General features: G+C 41.4%; 1 protein-coding gene across 2 annotated transcripts in view; it reads right to left on the bottom strand.

Annotated features, from left to right (window-relative positions):
* The window catches only part of LOC5517652, a 48,046-nt gene that overhangs the window by 14,680 nt on the left and 12,610 nt on the right, over positions 1–20,756 (bottom strand). For both annotated transcript variants that reach the window (XM_048728293.1, XM_048728292.1), the window contains exons 10-38: positions 20,589–20,695; positions 19,965–20,241; positions 18,865–19,052; positions 17,543–17,718; positions 16,330–16,505; positions 15,643–15,723; positions 15,244–15,419; positions 14,884–14,956; positions 14,417–14,527; positions 13,412–13,668; positions 12,952–13,060; positions 12,339–12,566; positions 11,845–11,961; positions 11,215–11,301; positions 10,801–10,938; positions 10,013–10,263; positions 9,485–9,584; positions 9,054–9,167; positions 8,426–8,664; positions 7,147–7,243; positions 6,963–7,041; positions 5,850–6,128; positions 5,317–5,573; positions 4,501–4,677; positions 3,718–3,873; positions 2,705–2,948; positions 1,843–1,985; positions 902–1,153; positions 131–411 (exon numbers count right to left, since the gene is read on the bottom strand). In XM_048728293.1, the coding sequence (XP_048584250.1) occupies positions 131–411; positions 902–1,153; positions 1,843–1,985; positions 2,705–2,948; positions 3,718–3,873; positions 4,501–4,677; positions 5,317–5,573; positions 5,850–6,128; positions 6,963–7,041; positions 7,147–7,243; positions 8,426–8,664; positions 9,054–9,167; positions 9,485–9,584; positions 10,013–10,263; positions 10,801–10,938; positions 11,215–11,301; positions 11,845–11,961; positions 12,339–12,566; positions 12,952–13,060; positions 13,412–13,668; positions 14,417–14,527; positions 14,884–14,956; positions 15,244–15,419; positions 15,643–15,723; positions 16,330–16,505; positions 17,543–17,718; positions 18,865–19,052; positions 19,965–20,241; positions 20,589–20,695 (4,970 nt within the window). The remainder of the gene's footprint in view (positions 1–130; positions 412–901; positions 1,154–1,842; positions 1,986–2,704; positions 2,949–3,717; positions 3,874–4,500; positions 4,678–5,316; positions 5,574–5,849; positions 6,129–6,962; positions 7,042–7,146; positions 7,244–8,425; positions 8,665–9,053; positions 9,168–9,484; positions 9,585–10,012; positions 10,264–10,800; positions 10,939–11,214; positions 11,302–11,844; positions 11,962–12,338; positions 12,567–12,951; positions 13,061–13,411; positions 13,669–14,416; positions 14,528–14,883; positions 14,957–15,243; positions 15,420–15,642; positions 15,724–16,329; positions 16,506–17,542; positions 17,719–18,864; positions 19,053–19,964; positions 20,242–20,588; positions 20,696–20,756) is intronic.

Genomic DNA, 20,756 nt, shown 5'->3' with positions numbered 1-20,756 from the left:
TGAAATTCATACACCTAAACAAAGTTTCGTCTATACAGAGGGCAAATGGTGATTGGCAATTGGCAGTTCTATTAATGGTCATCAATGTATCCATAAAAGCATTTTTATGTGTGTGTATAAGGTAAGGTACCTTGTATTTATCAACACCCGAGAGTGCAGTCTCAGCGTATTTCCAGCTGCCGTCCGTGTTGTTCGATTCGTTCACGGCCCAAAGCAGTCTCCGTGTGAGGTTCTCTTGCGATAGCCCTTGGTACAACCGTAACCTCCTCATTCCAGGGCCGTACATCATGTAGCGGAACCTCAGACATAAGCCATAGCCCTCGAGTGCACTAGGGAAGAGCGGGCTCTCGAACACAGAGGTCGTGTTGAGGGGAATCGTCTTGTTTGTAGAATCCAGGACAGCACGAACACCTGTTAAAATCGAGAGAATTTACATAACGGTCGAAAGAGAACTTTTACAAGTCCGGGCTCGAGAGGGGTGGGTGGCTACCAATATCTGACGTATAGCTATCTGCCATCAACCAGATTGTTAAGCTTTCTGTGGGACATGGTTTTACTTTTAAAGCCCCAGAATTGCTGGCGAGAAGAGCAAGGTGCTGCCAGCAATGCGAGTCAATGCTGGCGCTGTTTAATGGGCCTTTTGTTTGAGATCTTTAACAATAAGAACTCGAGGCCGGTTGGAATATGATTCAATAGACCATGAGGCCGAAGGCCCCTTACCATCCGCCGCCCCTGTTTACGGGCCTTAGAGTATCATTTTTCCCGTCCATCGTTTCTAAAAGGTCTACAGAGTCAAGGGCCCCAACACCCTACCCTCTATATACAACAACAGATCCGTACAACGCAAGCTACTGGAACTCTCACAAGAAACATAATAACCTAAACTAAGTGCCATCATCACCTTGGGGGTCTTTGCAAGAAGTCGGCGCTTGGACATCCACATCGCCCACTATATAGTCCTTGAAGAGGTACCAAGCTAGAGTTATCCTAAGGAACTCAGTACCACAGCCCTCTCTCATCCACCGGATGTGGTTACCGGGCAGAAAGCGGCCCCACATGTTTATGTTGCTCACAGAGCCGACAAACTGACCGACGTTACCCTGAAGAGTCTTGCTAATGGATGCTGGCATACCCACTATCAACTCGCCACCCCCTAAAAAAGCCAAGAGATGAGTTTAGTGAAGATTCAATACAACGTATTACCAAGACATAAGGGTGGGAGCGGGGGGGCCTTAACACTCGTAGATTTCAATTTTGGGTTTCTATCGGAGCTCGCTAGCCTATAAGTATTCTGTGAGTGTCCTCTACGCCTACCCATTTACAAATTTCTCCTACGAATATTTTCAACGATTGTTTTCAACGAATGTCATCTACGTTCGGTAAAATCGAAATTTCTTCATGTTTGCTATCCACGGTCTTTGATTAAACAGGTTTTGCACACCTCCCTTCCATATAGCAGACCGCTCACACAAATCCCGTAATGCTGGGCTTCTGTGGTAAGCAAACTAATTTTTAGAGAGCCAGAAAAAATGCTAAATGCGGAGTCGCCTCCAAGCCTTTGTGGGGCAAACAAGATTCATGTGGACTATAGGCCAATACTTGAGTACAAAACTCGAAATCCTTGCTTACTATCTTTTTATAAATGTGTACCATTCTTGTCGTATATAACTGGTTTTCAAGTGAGCACCAAACACACATGCCATCAGCGACGAACTGAGAGAGGGGGGAGTTTTGTGCAGGATAACGTTTTTTGTCATTTTCAATGACATTGCTCTTCAGGATACTTTTTTAGTCGGGTCTTTCTGCTGTGGTGTTGTTTCCCTCTCCCCTTGCCTCCTTTACCTTGTATAGTCTCTCCTAGAGCGAAGGAGCTACCAGAAAGAGCATATGCATCCACGTGGACAAACACGATCCCGCCACGTGACTTCCAACGTAAGCACAGGTGACGCCAACTCCCGGTATTGATCTTAAGGTTGGTTGGATTACTAAAAATTTAACAATGACAATTTATGTTAATCATTTTTTTTTTGCAGTCGTAAACCCAATTAAAAATAGGCGTGGATATAATTATATTCTATTTACACAGACTTTGCCATTATTGAGTTTCATATCTTACAGTAAACAAAATTAGCAAAATGGTCAGCAATTATAGGAAATTGCCGATGGTAGCTTCCCGACCCCTAACTATGTTATAACTATGCTGTAGTCCCCCTGAAGAAGTCACATCAATAAGACGTAAGTTTTTCAGTCTTTGAGCCGAGCATCATTTTCTGGTGAAACATATCTATTTCCCTGGTTAACGCATGGATGTTCATAGCATGACTATTTGGTTATTTTGATTGATGCTGATAAGGGGTAGATGCATAGGGTTGTCGGGCATGCGATATCGTCAACCATACAAGCACACAAAAATTACACGCGATAATAGAAAGGTAAATAAGGTCAAACAGGTCGCAACATTTCACACGAGACCCCTTTGTTGGAATTGTATTATTATGGCCTGTCAAACTAAATTGTTTGTCACGTGCTATTTAATTGTCTGTCACGTGGTATTGTATTGCCTGTCACGTGGTATTGTGTTCCCTGTCACGTGGTTTGTATCTGTATGGCCTACCATGAATTGCCTGTCACGTGGTATTGTATCTGCATGGTCTACCACGCGTATTGCCTTTGCCTTTTCCAGAGACAATAATAGAAGACTTACGATGTTGACTCTCCCACAAACAACTTTAAGTTCCTGTAGTCCACCAGGGCGATGGCAGACACGTATTGCCCAGTCCGCTCGTATCGCACACGGTACAGGAAAGGAGTGCCCGCATACAACGTGTCAGTGGTTTTTACCCATAGACAGATTGTGAACGCTTGCATGCTGGGAAGGCCTGGAATACTGACGTAGCCAGTGTGGTTGGCAGCGAAATTCATCTCATAATCGCTACTGGAATGGTGACCTAAAACAGATCGAAAAAAATATACACCTATTTCACAAAAGGTTGTCAATGCAAATGGCGAATGGCAAATGGTAAATGGCTTATGGGTACTAATTATTCGTAAAATTAAAGGTGTTACATAAAGTCCATCAATGTCAGAGCCAAGCACCGGTAACTTTAAATGGATAATTGTTTTGATTTATCCATATTCTTCTAGACGCATGGTTACTTTCGGTCGTAGAACTTCTATTTGCCAATCGCCATTTGCACTGACAACCTTTATTGAAATAGGTGTATGTTACGAGCATTGCTAGATGTGATTTTATACAGAATTCAATAGCAGCACGTGAAAGTCCCAATTTCACGGTCAGTTGAGGACGCGGACGTTTGCACTGTAAACTCCACTCACCACGTTCGCTACTGTAGAAATAATGTTATATATATATATGACTTGAATTATAATCCCTAATAATGGCAGCATTGCTAAAACATAGAAAAAAAAGGATTCTATGATTCCAAAAATTTTCAAAATATATAAAATAATTTCATAATATTAAGAAGAAGCAAGAAAGCAGGCAAGCGTAAGCAAAACATTGGTTCCTTTCTCACGAACTGATCACTGTAATCTGGCCCATCCCATTCGGTACTGAGGACACAGAGAAAAAAATCCAAAAAGGAACATACATAAACAAAAAAAAAAGTAAAAAAATTCCGACTTTGATAACAGTGGGTAAACTCGTCGCGGATTTTGAAAACTGGTACCATTGAGAATCTACAAGTTTTTTTTTACCTGTGTTGTTATTCCACTTAAAACGATTTATAAACCCATCTACAATGGCCGGTAACTTTGCCATGTCATCATGTAGCATTTGTTCCCATGGTAACGATGGGTGATCACTATTCCATCCACACCAATCGTCTGTAAGCGCTCCACAAGGCTGATCCACTATAAGCAATACCATCATCACTATAATTATCATTTTTATTAGCATACAAATCGCCATTTTGGCAAAAGTTGTGATTTTAACCTAGGACTACTGTGCCGCTTTATTGGGTACGACTTCTCAGGCTTAGACAGTGTATATAATAAACGTGGCTTATATTTCAAGCCCCTCTGGCCTAAATAGTTCGGTTTCTATTTATGTTGCTTTCACATGAATTGTCAAGTAGAATGTCCTGAAGGGCTGAGTACCCCCACCCCCCCACCCCACCCATATCTCCCTGGGATTTTATCGTGCGGCTTGGGGCATCTGATCATCATTATTGTAGTCCGTTATTGTCATCATTGTGATCATCATAAGCGACAGATGCAGCAACGGTATGCAAACTGTAACATTTTAGCTTACTGGCGGGAAAACGTAACAATCGAGTCATCAATAAATCAATTGTCCACCGCATCGGTCATGCGGGCGAGCTAATCCCAAAATGGCAGCCGATTAGACGATTAATCGGACCCAATTTACCACTTGCAAGCAGGCTAAACCGTGAAATTGATCTCGGTCATCAGCCTTCATATATATTCCAAGCAACAGGAGTACCCCCTCCCTCTACAAAGCTTTTTATCAAATCTTACCAACACAGGGATAGGCCAGTCTGTCCTTTTCGTAGTTTGTTGTAATCGAACACCAAAGGCCTTTATTGTAGTACACATGAGTACAGCTATGGTACTGCTGGCCGAACAATGTAAAAGGAAACACACAGCATCTGCCATTCGCAGCTCGGCGAATTGAGCACTCAGTACGACTGGGACCTAGATAAGAACTTGCTCACACTAGATCCCAATATTTGATATATAAAAAGTAGCCTCTGTTAAGAAATCCCTCGGGGGCAGAAAAAATAGTATCCCTTGAACAAAGAGATGAATTAAAACTTTTTTTTTGTTATGCGGGATTTGCTAATAAAATGTAATATATTGAACTGTTATGTTATTATATCATTCGTTTGTATTGTTGTATATTCATGCCCTAAAACTGAACGAGGAAAATATTTATAATAAAACAAAGCGCGGTGCACACTGACACCGCGCTGTTTCACGTTCTTATGCTCAAGTATGTACATATCCGCGACACAAAAACATAACATACAAAAGAGATATGACATTGACATAACGTCATGGTGTACAATTGCAACATAACAACGCGTTTTTTTCTCTTGTGTTTTTATGCCGTCATTGTTCACCATGTTTAAGACAGGTTACGGCATAGATGTACCTCTCTGCTCAGAGCTTCATAACATATAGATGTACCTTTCTGCTACGTAATATAAAGCTTTATAGCATATAGATGTATCTCTCTGCAACATACTATAGAGCTTCATAACATATAGATGTACCTCTCTGCTACTTACTATAGAGCTTCAAAAGATATAGATGTACCTCTCGGATACTTACTATAGAGCTTCATAATTTCACCGACCTCCAGCTTACGATCAAACACCATTAGGTCACTGATGCATCCGTGCATCATGTTTCCTGTGTCTTTCTTTAGACCGATCTCATACTTAGTGTGATTGGTCTGCTTTAGATCTACGTCATTTCCGATGTATGACATACAACCCTGTCGACGTTCGTCTCGGTACAAACAGAATTCCCGGTTGCCTCGGTCCCATGTCATAGCCACGAAGACCCATTTATTACTTGGAAAGCTCCTAGAAAATATATAATCTTAGAAACAACGCACATAATCCCAATGAGAAGTAGTTCTCAGTCAGGTGTAAGCAGATATATAAGATGTAAATCTAGATCAAAAACTAAATTATTTTACTTTTTAGTCATTTAGTTTTTATAAATTGCATATTTCATATGTCGCGCGCTGAGCACACTTCCTCACCTCCCCCCATCCCTCCCCCCCCCCCAATTCCAATCCTCTGGACCCCCAGGGGGGAGGCGTTGGTATTTGCAGGCAATATTCTCTCTTTTCTTACCTGCCTGTTGCTACGGATACTAGTGTCTGCCAATGACCTCCTTTGCGTAGTTCTCCTGCCAAACTATTATCACGAACATAGAGTCTGAACTGAAAAGGCGAGGACCAATCCGAGTAGATGAAGCTCATTTTGAGCGGATCGATTATCTTCACCCACGCGGACACGCTGAAGCTGATCGTGCGAAAGTCCACGGCTGGAGTCTCCAGGTAGGACGTTTTACCGTCAAGACACGTGACTCGCTTGTTGTTGTGTCTGGCGTATTTTACCCTTCCAAATACCCTGAAAAAATGGAGGTCCTTTTCAAACTTTTTCCTTTTCAAAACTAAGTGATCCACGGACAGCGGTTGGATACCCGGGGGTTCAAAGAAACCACCATTCTCTAGTCGGAACACGGTGATTTCTTGGCAGGATTTGTCAGGAGCCGATTCGTAGTTTGTAGTAGGATTTTTTACTTAATGATGATATTTTGTATTGATGATATGACATGAAAATGAGTATAATTATGATGACGATGATATTGAAGATGATTATGGTGATGATGGTGGTGGTGGTGAAGATGAGGATGATGATGATAATGATGATGATAGTATTAATGATGTCAATCTTTTTCAAGGAACATTCCCCTACCCCTCGAGACAAACATAGTTGAGTGCGCAGCCTGGACCAATGGACATGACGGAAAAACCTGGAAAATTCGTAATTCGAGATAGAAGACACAATTTCTTACAATGGTCATCGGTTCATTGTATTTCGGACTGATTTTTGAAACACAAATAACGTGAGGCCGAAATGCACATACCCAGATTTTTGCTTTTTAAGATATTTTTTCCTTGATCATCCTTGCGCTAGGTATAAGCTCAGGGACGAAAAGCTCAAATTTCAATGACACTTTACAAAAAGTCGCATCAATTTAAAGAAAGTCGCATTTGATATTTTGTTGGCTATTACTCACTAAGTACTTAGAGAAATTTTCCGCCTTATTAGATCTGAAATGAGCTTATTTGAAGCGTTAAGTCATGTTTTTCCGTCATGTCGGACCAATGCATAAACAGGATTACTAACAGGGTGCTGGGGATGGATCTGATGTTTGTTCCCATTTGCGCATAAACTTACGATATTTCCTTGTCAAAACCATCCAGTCTCCAATGTTTTAGCGCCCCGTATGACGACTTGTATACCTCCGGTGGCTGATCTAAGATATATGAATAACATGATATAATATTTTTATAAAAGAAATAATAGATAGTTTTAAACTGTATTTAAAACGTAATGATGTAAAAAACATAATTGCTGTTACCGTTTCTTGGTATATTTTCACAGTTCTCCCGAGAAAACGATACGTCATCTATCAGCAGAGCTGACACTTTAGAGTGCTTTTGACCTTCAATAACAATCTGATGGTAAAACATAACAAGTGTCAAGGGTAGATGTTGCTGCTTTTTGAGAGTTAGGGAATGGGCATAGAGCTTAACACCCCTCCATAGAGGCTTGATTTCCTTTAAAATAATAGTCACTGTTTTAGTTAACATACCCAACGATATTTCACTAGCACGTCGAGCAGAACAAGAATTTCCAATTGAGGGGCCTGTCTTCTATGCTGCCTATGTGTGAAGGTCTCGTCTTAACACAGGGCCGTAGCAGGGTGTGGGGCACTAGGGGCGTGTGCCCCCCTCCTATATTTTTCAAAATTAAAAGGAAGTGACCAGTAGGGGCGTGGCTGTGCCCCCCAATTATTTTTGTTTCTGTATTGTGCCTCCCCCCCCCCACCCCCAGTCTTACCTGGCCTGCTTCGGCTCTGTAACATTCCTTGCCGCCGTGTTGTGTACATAATAGATACAGTGGACACACAGTAGTATAGATAGACAGTGATGAAAAACGCAAGACTAGTTCCAGAACCCGCGCGGTTAAACCAGCCTTTTTGTTTTAAAATGGCGGTTTTTTACCGGCGAACTGTCACATTTCGACGAATGCTAAGAAAACTAGACCAAACCTAAGGCTATAATTTTCTCTATGACTCCCTCATTATCAAACAAATCTTTCATCTTTTGTACAGTATGGTTTTAATGCTGTACAGTAAGTCAAAACAGCGACCGAAGTGAGCCTTTCGTACCTTTACTCGAACGATTCAACACTGAGATTTTGTTTGTTTTCGCCAGAACACGCGCATGCGCATAACGTTATTCAGCACTGTCGTATAGATATAGCTTACAGGCGCGTAGCCAGGATTTATTGAGGGGGGGGGGGGGAGGTACACAGTCATAGGTATCATATGGAAAAAGCATAGTGTTTGAGGATTTCTTAATAGGAAATGTCCCACATTTTTGGCCGCCGGGAGGGGGGGGGGGGGGGGGGGGGGGGTGGTGCGCATCCTGCTCACACCCGATTAACTCAAAGCCCTCAAGGGTCAAGTTAAACTGTTCGTATTGAGGAGTTAGAGCTATGTGAGTTTGAGCTATCTCGGCTTTATTGTACAAAAACAACATGGTCTACAGGTATTTTACATGCATCGAGGATAATTGCCTAGAACCATTATCCCCCACTACTATCAGCGCAATATGAGCTGTAGTTGACCTCACCTCACACCTCCCCCTGATGTCCAGTGGAACCTGAACGTATGACCAGCCAAGTGTTGTCGTCTCATTGGCCCAAATCAGTGACGTCACGTCCTGTGTTTTGATCGACACCTGGAGCTCTGTCTGACTTATGGAGCTTATGAAGTACCAAAACCTCAGGCAACGAACGTCATCCATTGGATACAGGGGTGGACTTGTGATTGGCTCCCAAGTAAGGCTATGACTCAGTTGGAGATAGCCCCCTTTAAAAATTTTTGATTCAGACGAATTCGTATGATGTATAAGGCTGCTTTAATAGTTTGAGCACAAGTAGATTGTTTCTGTGTTCAGACGTCGACATACACCCAACAATAACAATAATGACCATGACCATCATTGTGCTGATGATGATGTTTGGGTGGTAGTTAGGCTAGTGATGTTTGTGGTGATGTTGGTAATGATATGATAATGATGATGAATATTGATGATTATGATGGTATATCGTAGTAATGTTGATAATGAGGAGAGAACGACGACGACGACTATGGCGACGATGACGATTATGGTCATGAAGATGATACTGATCCCTGAAGATGATGATGAGATCAGGATGTTGATGGTGATAATAATGACAGTTGGCATGCGTTTTTACCTTGTGTTCCCTGCCAATCTGTAATAGTTGCTCCTTGTAAGTATTTGCTCAGTTTCCATCTAGTCCCGGATTTCCAGCTACAAGTGTTGTAGTTGAAATTGCAATCCAGACCTCCTTTTTTAGGACAAATGTTACAGTGAGAACACAGAAAGCGTTCCATGCTTTACAACATTGACCAATCAGATTCGGCTAGAACACCGTAAACATTAAAAAAAAATCAGCCAATATAAAACGCCGGACGTTGTTTATTTGACCTGCTACGTGTAGTCGTCCGTGGAAAACATGGGCCCGTGCGGGCCTTATCGGATAGCTCTTTTTGGCAAGACTTTAGAGTATTGTATATTTTTCATTCACATTACACAGAAATATACCTTAGTCTGAATACGACCTGTTACACATATGCTAGAGTCGACATGACCACTGGTGTTCACCTTCATCTATGACGGACGCGCAGTTGGTATTGGATGTCGCAAAGTCGTCAACTGCAATATCCCCTCGCATTCCACTTCCTGTGACGCCCTCAATAACAATCTGTCACGAGGGAATTATTCATGATATTATTATATGCATATTCATTAGTTCATAGATATCATATGAAAAAAAAAAATGCAAGGATTTAGCAATGAAGAATGGACTTAATTTTTGGCAGCGACGGGTGTTGCATTGAACCTGCGCCCAACACCCAGCTACGCGCCTGCAATTGCTCACTACATAAAATAATGTTAAACAAATATAGTTAATATATTTCACAAGAAGCATACTTTCAGCTTTCAAAGTACCACAAGACATCTTTTGCTGGTATATCAATCAATTGCTGGCATGGAGCATGGGGATGAGCGCAGTTCTAAGGTGATAAAAAGCGAAAAAAAAGCAGGCTAGGAAAAGCAGTTGTTTTTCAAAGCAATTTATACGAAAACGGCTCGTCCTCATACAAAGTTGGACACTGATGGAATACCTACTTGATAATTCTCTGATCCGTTATAACCGACTTGGCCGAACATCCACAAGTCGCCGACATGCCCAGATCGTGTCCAAAGCAGGCTACTGGATTTGTTAACCAGCGCGTAGATGTTAAGGGTACCGATTTGGACGCCTTTCATGTGGTACCAGAACTGGATGCAGCTCGGGCGACCTCCCTTGATCTTATCCGTGACTAGCGATGCTCCCTCTCCAGGTTTGCGGTCTGAAGCCTCTAGATATATGTATTTTCCTAAAAGATTAAAAACGAGGGGTGAAATTCGCCTTTCGAAGACACCTATTTCGATTAATGTTGGCTATAAGAAAATGCAAAATGGCTGGCTGGGATAAATATCTTGCCATTTGATTGTATAAAAAGGGCGTCCAACCCTGGGTAGCGTTAACCTGCTTTCTAGGAACCTTGGCCCTTGGCCCTTGATCAGAGAGTATCTGTTTATGGCATTCAGTGAGGCTATCTTGGTGTCCAGTAAGGCTCATGCAGTGAATGCACACATTTGTAACACGAGACAACAACATTGTTAGTCAAACGTTTCATTTTGTATTTTCTTATTGTCAAATTGAAATAGGTTTTTAAAGGTTCGAGTGCAAATGGACAGCTTCAGATTATATGATAACTCACGTGACCTATCTCTAACATTCGAAATGCCTTTTAGGTTTGCAACAACAGTAAATAGCAGCTGTATATGTCTTCAAGGGATTAAATAAAAAATATACAAACTTTGACCAAATGTACGATAATGCGGACAGGTTTGCATGCAGAGTGACAGACCTATGATCCCTAGCGTAGTGTGGTCGTAGCTTGGACCGGTTTCTTTCGTCGGCGTTGGTCCTTTGCCCATCTGCCACTGAAGATCGGCACTCTTATCGTGCATCATGCCGCAGAGGTCGCTCTCAAAATCACAAATTACTAGATGAAAAATTCATAACATTATACATATTCACAAAAAACAAAAATATTTTTTCCTGTACTAATCTTGAATTACTCGAGGGCCGAAGAGGGTGTTTGGGGGTTTGAAAAAAGAAATAATGCAGGCTGTTTGGGTCTAATAAAACCTCCTGTATTGCTTGGTTCAAATAACAAAGCTCCGCTAAATGCCCCCAAAATATATTTACGTCTCACAATAGAAAAATCCTGCACAATAGACAGCCCCCCCCCCTCCCAGTTAAATGGTCCAAACCGTACCTCTATTATGTGCGCAATCTTTCATTTGGGCGACATTCCAGCCTTCATGACGACACGTGATATTATTCAAAGCACAACTAAGATTTCCTGTAACAACGATAAAATAGGCATTGACTAAAAAATAGGCATCAGTATTCCAGATAATGGAAACGATGTGTAAATAAGAGTAAAAGAGCGAGGCTCTGGCTGGTCAGCGTCTTCAACGGCGTTTTGAAACTTTTTCCAAAACTTTTGTTGCTAACAAATGTTCTACTTAAAGCCGCATTGTCACCAGTTTACTTCCGGAGGTCCGACAAAAGAATCTATTAGAATCCGAGATATTTAACAGGCCATCCGCTCTAAATTCTCGATCACATCCTCCAAGAAACTTCCAATAGACACATTGCTTTCAATATTTTTAAATATTTTTTGAGTTTTCCGTTAAAAGTCATCGGAGATTGTTACGTAATCGACCGGAAGTAAACTGGTGACAATGCGGCTTTAAACAGTTAAAGTCTTAACGGGAAAAAGCCTCGTTCTCGTGCACAGGTTACACAGGGCCCCCAGCGTTTAAAAAATGGCCAATAAGCACCTTTCATATTGCCAACAATGTGATAATACACTTACCACATCACATGCTATCATACTTACCGCATATCGCGGGCTCGTCTGTCCCGTCTTCACAGTCTTTCTTGCCATCACACGTCAAGGGCCACTTAACGCATGCGCCGCTTACACATTGGTACTCGTCTTTAGAACACTTGTGATCTGTCAAAAATGTATATAAGTAAATTTTGAAGCTGAATGATTTGCCATTAACATGTAATGGGAGACGTTAAAGGATGGCTAGAGGAGCTGTACATGAGTAACTAACTTACATTGATGATTGTGATCACAGTGCCGTAGCAGGCCTCAAAATATTGGGGGGGGGGGCAGAATACAGAAACATTAAGAAAATATTGTGGGCACAGCCACGCCCCTACTGGTCATTTCCTCCTGCTTCGTCCCTGGATCATCGTGGAGCAAGTCTGTATTTAATACCGAGTAAAATCAGTGGCATTTCAAGCTTTTAAAGACTCTGTCAGCGCTACAACATCCCACTGCACTTAGTATTGTATCTTCAATTGCTGAGGTAGTTTCCCTACCGCAACGACTTTCATCAGAAGCGTCTTTGCAGTCATCAGTTCCATCACACAAACCCACCACGTCAATACATTCTCCGCTCTCGCAAGCGAACTTGGACGACAGGCATTTGCAGTTTGCCTCATCAGAGAAGTCTAGGCAAGCATTGTCTCCGTCGCAAATCAGATCACGACTGACGCACTGGCCGTTAGCGCACTGGAACTGAGTACTCTTATCCGGGCATCTGAATCCTTGGAAAAATTTGGTAAAAAAAAAACATTGGTAAAATATTGTGATCATTACATGCTTGGCCTCCATTGTCCACTGGATATGACGTCGGCCTTCTAAGCCGCAGATTGCGGGTTCGAGTCCAACATGAAGTTTTTTTTTTATTCTTTATTATTGCTATCAGATTTTCTCCTTTCTTTTTTATTTTTCTGTCGTTTTCCTCTTTAGTTTCGGTTAATTTTATTTCATGATTTTATTTTCATTTAACCTTCTCCCTATTTTTCTTTAATTATTGCCTTTTCTTGGCGCTGTCTAATGTTCTATGAGGTTTTTACTATCTTGCAATCATATATGGAAATGACGCCAGCCTCCTGGGCCGAAGGTTTAAATACAATGATTTCCGCTCACCTGGTACACTGTGTACTGGAAGCTGTTCACATGTTTCTGTAGAAATGATGATTCTGTCAATGGCTACGGCCAGAGTTCCGTTAATCTGACTTTCGCCAAGCACTAGTACCTATACAGACAAGGAAACATATCACGTGACCAGCCACAAGAACTAGCACCTTTTAAGAAAGGTATTGTAACACATCACGTGACCGGCCACAAATTACTAGAACTTAAAGATGCAGGGATCACATGACCTAGAATCTAAACATACAGGGTAGTACATCACGTGACCACTCAATAGAACCTAAAAAGGAATGGTAGCGCATCATGTGATCATGTTAATATAATCTAAAAAATGACTTGGTGAAAGATCACGTGACAACTTAAAAGAACCTAATAAGGCAAGGTAACACATAACGTGACCAGTAACGAAAACATTTAATAATAATTGAGATTTGATATTGTTAGTTTTTCTTACCTTAAATTTGCTATCACTCCTCCACGAAACTTGTCCACTTATCCAGCTTGGTCCTTGATAATTCTGTACTGACCAAATTTCGCTTCCGTTCGCTTGCTTTGACGATTTCAAGTAAATCTTTAGCCCAGAGCTTGTACGAGTTGGAAGAAGAAAGTTGAACTTCATACAGAGGCCAAGCATATTCTGAGCGACATCCGTCAAGATCCACTTACTCTCTAGCCATGCACTTTTCCTCTCTGCCAACCAAATCATCTGATCTGGTATATTTTAAAGAAGTTGACATCACATTATCGAAATGACAAACAAGCCATCTGTTCTTGTGTAAGTTAACATCACATTATAGAAATGACAAACAAATCATCTGCTCTCGTGTAGAAAACAAGTAAACATCACATCATAGGAATAAAAAGCAAACTATCTGCTCTTGTATAGAAAACAATTAAAAACATTGTATTGACATTACTAGATAGAAATGAAAAACACATCATCTAAACTTGTATAGAAAACAAGTCAGTATTATACTGCATTATACTCCATAAAAAGAAAGTCAAAACATCTGCTCTTGTGTACATTATGTTTTTGACATCTTAAGGGAATCATGGTTTCATGTTCACAGTCATCCCGTGGGGGAGTGGAGACGACATCTTAAGGGAATCATGGTTTCATGTTCACAGTCATCCCGTGGGGGAGTGGAGACGACATTTTAAGGGAATCATGGTTTCATGTTCACAGTCATCCCATGGGGGAGTGGAGACGACATCTTAAGGGAATCATGGTTTCATGTTCACAGTCATCCCGTGGAGGAGGGGAGAAAGGATCGCCAGACCAGGGCCTGGGTCTGGTTCCTAGAAAGCAAGTTAGCGCTAACCCAGGGATAAGTATGGCTGTTGGGACATTCTATTAGATAAGGGCGTTTTTAAACACTGGGTTAGTATTAACCTGCTTTCTAGGAACTGGACCTAGGGCGGATCCAGGTTGGAAGGTACTCCTGTGGTTTTACCTTACCTTTATCCACGTAAGGATGTCGGGATAGCTTCCAGCCTTGTTCTCCATTTTTGTCATAGTTCTGCCATGAGCATGTGTCCCGACTAAAGGTGCACTGTACTATGTTCCTCGCTATGTTAAGACATACAGACTATTGTCATCATCATAATCTTGATCATCATTTTCATCATAACCATCCTTACCATCATAATCATCATCAATATAATCTTCATCATGATCTTCATCATCATTTTCATCATAACCACCCATAACATATCATCATCGTTATCTTCATCATCATCATCATCATCATTATAACATATCATCATCATCGTCGTCATCTTTATCGTCATCATCATCATAAGCACCATCATCATCATCATCACCATAATATCGTTATCTTTTTCATTTTCATCGTCTTTTTCATCGTCATCATCATCATCTTCATCGCGCTCACTGGAGTCTGTGCTAAATAGAAATCGTCTTACCAACAATCTGCAAATATCCTACAGTCTTCTCCTCTCTATGGCTATCGAGGTCACCGTAAAATGAAAACGATGTCTGAGGGTAAAAAAAAGCTTAGATAAATTAGGGCCCCAATAATGCCATAGTTCACAGCAGCTCTATAGCTTCTCTTTCATCCCATAAAATCCCTTTAATCTTTAAGTAAAATATATATACTTTGTTCCAATTCCGTTACTTTATAAATACTCGGGAAATTTTGACAAAAAAATGCTCCGGGTAACAAGACTGAAATGCTATTGTGTGCTCTACAGATTCCATAAATAGGTACGAGGCATTTCCTTTGCAGTAAATAAAATAGCTCAGCCCTGAGTGTAAAATCCTACCTTGATTTCGTACTTGCTCGGCTGAACTAGCGTAGTCACGCTCGTCTCGAAGGTGTACTCTTCACATGTCATCGATAACGACTCGTTAACAAGAAATGACTTGTTCAGCAAGTGGAGATAAAGTCGGACATGACAGGACGGACAGTAGACGCCATGACAGCAGTACTTGTACGTAGCTACACGTAAAACAGCATTACATAATACTTAGTGAGTGAAAGAGCACTTGTAATCCACATCCTTTTTGTTGCTTTTAGTATTAAAAGACATAAGATAATCTCAAAATAATCACCCAAAATATAAAATCGAGTCATTTGACTCGATTCGTTTGACAGGATCTGAATTAAATTCTTTCAAAAGCAAATAAAAATTAAGTGATGTGTTTATCAAAATTATTATTACCTCGAACAGTAAGCGGTGTACCGACTTCATTGACCACGTCTAGCTCCTTGCTTATAAGTTTGAACGATATCTGCCTTGTCCCTGATCAAAAACAATCAACAATCAAAATATGTTTAAAGCTACGCATCATCATATTCTCTTTGTCGTAAGCTAAACGCACGTCTAGATTTCGGTTATTTGTAGCTATGCAGATGCAAGAAGAATAGAACGCTCTCGTACAGGCCTGACTCTCGTATACACCTATTTAAAATTAAAGTTGACTAAGAGAGAATGGAAAATGACGTTGGATGAAACAAGTCTTGTATCTTTATATGACCGTCATATATAAAAACGTGTTTTCATTGAAACAAGAAAACAACATTATGAACGTCATTTTCTTTTAGTAAAATTTAATTGAAATAGTTATATCTGTCAATTTCTGCTTTTCTTAATGGTCACTTTGGAAAGAGACCAGAGCGAGTGCGAGGTAGACCTGTGGTGTTCTAAGACGTTAGGACCTGGTGGCCTACAAAATCGTAATGAAAAGAAGTGCAAGTTTAAGTCGAAATTATTGACTTACGCAGTTCTCGGGCGATGAAACATCGAAAATCTGTTTACTCCCGAAAATGGCTTTCAATATTCTTAGGGATTGACCAAGCTAGAAAAACGAAACTTACGAAAAGGATTATGGTTGAGAGACAAAATTACCTGGGTTTACCCAGAAGAGTCTGTGGGCCGGGATTGGCCGTTCGTATGTCCCATTCGGCAGTCTCATACCAACAGAAGCGCAGTCGTTATTTAGTCCTTGCTTCATCAAAAGCTCAATCTTGTATAGGTGACACTGGCTGAGGGAAACTGGGCGGGACTTTTGCTTTTCAGAGTACCTACCATATAAGGCATGATACAAAGGCTTGATACTGCCTCGTACCCAGGCCCTTACTAGCATGACCGGACTTAGCACGCAGGGGTGCTCCCGTTGACCCTTCCCTTGGTCCTTTGCGCCAGCGCTAAACCTTCCCATGGCTCATTGCGCTAACTAGTCTTTTTTTCACTTGTTTTTACTGACTTGAGACGCCTGGGTACGAGGCTGGGCTTGATATACTTATTCTGAGAAAGTTACATTCGGTGAAAAACACACACATGGTTAATGGGTCGCAAAAATGGGTATACACTTTCTATGATGCCATGTTAACGTTTGTGGGCAAATTTATTTGATTCAGAGCACGCTTTTTAACTTTATGATCTAAAAGTTCTACGTATTACGGCACTTTATTTGGAGCTCGTTAAAGATTTTCCGGAAATGGTAGAATTCGCCTTTGACGATACAGGCTCACAGACAATAAATCGTGACACTGACAGGTTGGGTTGTTGTTGAAATCCCCCTATTTGCACCGAGATATACGAATAGCGAAACAGCGAACAGTAAAAGCTAGCTGGCGTTCATGTCCAATGGATACGCATTGTATAGATGGACAATACAATGCGTATCCATTGAGACTCAATCTCTTATAACCGCTCAATAGATGGACAATAGCGAAACAGCGAACAGTAAAAGCTAGCTGGCGTTCATGTCCAATGGATACGCATTGTATTGTCCATCTATTGAGCGTTTATAAGAGATTGAGTCTCAATGGATACGCATTGTATTGTCCATCTATTGAGCGTTTATAAGAGATTGAGTCTCAATGGATACGCATTGTATTGTCCATCTAATGAGTCTCAACAATAGCAGAACAAGGGTCAACAAGGTTCACGGTGCTTCAAATGTTGGAATATAATAAATAAAAAAAATCAACCCTTTTAATAATAAAGTGGTAACAAACCCCCCTCCCCCTCTTCCTCGAAAAAGCACTTCTCCTTTGGGAATTCCTGGATCCAAGTGATCAAAATAACGTCGTTTTCCATCGGTAGGTTTTCATACCTGTCCCATTCCAGATGTTTTGCTTTGACACCAGCTCCGAGTTGAATTATCATTTTGGCGGAAGAGTCGCCTTCCACTGTGTTTATGTGGATGATTCCTCCTCTTGATTCATCGAGCCATAACTCACACTCATTGTCACATGCTGCGTAAAACGTATACGATCCACTTAACGGCACCTACGATCAACGTAAATGATGTCAGAGCTCGACGCGCGCTACCGTAGTCACCTGCGCTGTCTCGAGACCGACACTTAGGACTTCTGAATGAAATGCTGAGTGAAATGTACTCTGAAATGGTTTCTGTCTGATAAATTTCAGCCGTTGTCCTTCAAACTCAGGGCCGTAGCGGGCCTCCAAATATTGGGAAGTGGGTGAGGGGGAGGGTAGGTGGCGGGGCACAATATTAAGAAAATATGGGGGGCACAGCCACGACCCTACTGGTCATTTCCTTTTATATTTTTGTAAATATTGGGGGGGGGACCATACCCCCAGTGCCCCACTGTTACGGCCCTGAAACTACAAGGTGAAACCTCCAAGTTTCACGGGCTAGCGAGTACATGAACATGTGTGCTGAAAGCGAGACTATCCTTGTTCGCGGTGTTAAAAATAAGATTCTAGGATTAAATATTGTTCATAGTTTTTTTGTTTGAAATATTAACGAGTGATTTTTAATAAACTAGATAGTTAAAAATTGGTCGTAAAGCATGAAAGCAGCCGCTTCCGTCGCAGTTGTTTAAATTTCCTATAACCAATGAGGTGGCGAGACAACCACGGTTTCCATTGACACAAACTAAATAATAGGAGTTTTATCATGATTTGATACGTACTATTTCTTGCAGCATCGCCAGCTATGTTTGACTAAGTTCATGTCGATCGAACATAATCTTGCAATAGTTAATAAAAGGTAAAGGTAGCAGTATCGCAATGTAAATGAGGCGTTGCGCACATGCGTATAAACAATAAATCAGTGTATATTTGTACCGGCAGTGTTTGGTGGTCAGGTAACTAGTAAATTCGAGATTTGAAATTGTTTTGAGCTCTACGTGAGTCCTAGCTATTCCGGACACTTTTTACCGTTTTCGCCTGGACTGATTTTATAGTAATGGTTTCTTATATCAAAGAAACCGAACACCCAAAATCTCAACATTTTTTTTCCTCGATCTACTGGCTACACGTTTTAAAAATACTGATATGGAATATTTCTAAAAAAAACTGATATGAATAATTTCGATAACTCGATAGGAAGAAATACTAAAATACTAAATACTGAATAAAATACTAAATACTGTAAGTCTGGCTAATGAAGATGACGATATGTAGTACCTGTATATATGCAACAAGCCGCTGACCATAGTTGGTGGCGATGTTCCAAGGAGCATCAAAGTTATTTAGGGTATTGACCGAGTCGGGCTGGGCCGGAAAACGCGCGCTGGCGCGTAAACTAGTCAAAGATCCGGATGACACTTGATACCAGATCTCCTGGTGAACGCCGTTGAAATCCCGCTCCTTATCTAAATGGGAGGTAAAAAGGAATTGTTTGGCTTTTGAAACAGGCTAATGCATGCGCGCGCAAGCGATGACGTCCATGTTAGGTGGTTAAGCCGAGGGTCTAGTGAGTACCGTAATTGATAAAAAAGTTTGCTATATTCACGTTGAAACAGTTAATATGTAGTGTACTCGTTGTTTTCAAATAAAGTATTGAGATATAGTTAACAAATTCGGAATATTAAAAAATAACGATAAAATAGAATATTTGCGTTAGATCTTACATATGATCAAGTGTAGGCTTATGAGTCGTCACTCTAGAACAAAGCCTGTTGTTATGTAATAAAGGGCAGGGAGATCTTTACAATATTCAACGTCCAAGTGTGCATCAACAGACGGGATAGCCTAGAAAAGTATCTGTATCGTGACATTCATGTTGTGACGCCTGACATACAAATTATTGCTTATTACTTGAACCGGACAGTGTTAGGACCCTCTTTCTGTATCGTGACATTGGTGGGTTTTGTGTGACGCGTGACAGTGAATAGCGATCTACCAAGCATGCGCGATGTTTGTGACGCGTGACAAATGAGTAATCCCCATTTCTTACCTGAACCGGACACGGTAACCTCACAAAGTGTCAGGACCCCATGATGTTCCTCTTGCTGTATCGTGACATTGGTGATATTGTGTGACACGTGACAGTGAATAGCGATCTACGTTACATGTGCGATGTTTGTGACGCGTGACAAATGAGTAATCCCCATTTCTTACCTGAATCGGACACGGTAACCTCACAAAGTGTCAGGACCCCGTGATGTTCCTCTTGCTGTATCGTGACATTGGTGATATTGTGTGACACGTGACAGTGAATAGCGATCTACGTTACATGTGCGATGTTTGTGACGCGTGACAAATGAGTAATCCTCATTTCTTACCTGAACCGGACACGGTAACCTCACAAAGTGTCAGGACCCCATGATGTTCCTCTTGCTGTATCGTGACATTGGTAGTCTTGTGTGACGCGTGACAGATGAAAATGGTGGACCGGCTGGAGTCGTAGTACTCGTACGCACGACACGAAGCTGGCATGTCGCCCAACAGCACCCTCAAGTTTGTCATGACTTCTAGGCAGCAATCTTTACGATTTGTTATCACAACACGAGACACGAAGATTGCTTTCTTGAGCTGAATAGTTAGCGAGGGGTTTGAAGTCTGGAAGAAGAAAGGTGTTAGGCTTTCCTTGTGTATAAGGAACAGCCAAAATAAAACCAAACGTACGGTCAAGGTACAGTCATGATACGGTCACTGTACGGTCATGGTGCGGTCACGGTAAGGTCACGGTACGGTCACTGTGCGGTCATGGTTCGGTCACGGTAAGGTCATGGTACGGTCACGGTACGGTCACTTTGCGGTCAAGGTACGGTCACGTTACGATCATGGTACAGTCATGGTGCGGTCATGGTGCGGTCACTGCACGCTTTTCTCAAAAGTCACCCCAAGGTCACAGTGGGAATCCGCCTACCCATTTATGAAGAAAATGAAATATCACCAAAAGATACCTTTTGTGATATAAAGCATGTTGAATAATCCCCATCAACCGAGAACTCTGGCGTCCCCGAGACAATTGGTTTGTTTAATATTGCTTTTGTCCGGTAGGCATGGTTTCCTGTATAAAAAAAGAGAATAGCATTTTACCACAAAAGAATCGGTTCTTAACCGTCGCCTGT

The sequence above is a fragment of the Nematostella vectensis genome, chromosome 5, assembly GCF_932526225.1.
Source record: "Nematostella vectensis chromosome 5, jaNemVect1.1, whole genome shotgun sequence".
NCBI classification, from domain to species: domain Eukaryota; kingdom Metazoa; phylum Cnidaria; class Anthozoa; order Actiniaria; family Edwardsiidae; genus Nematostella; species Nematostella vectensis.
This window is presented reverse-complemented; position numbering and strand designations above follow the sequence as displayed.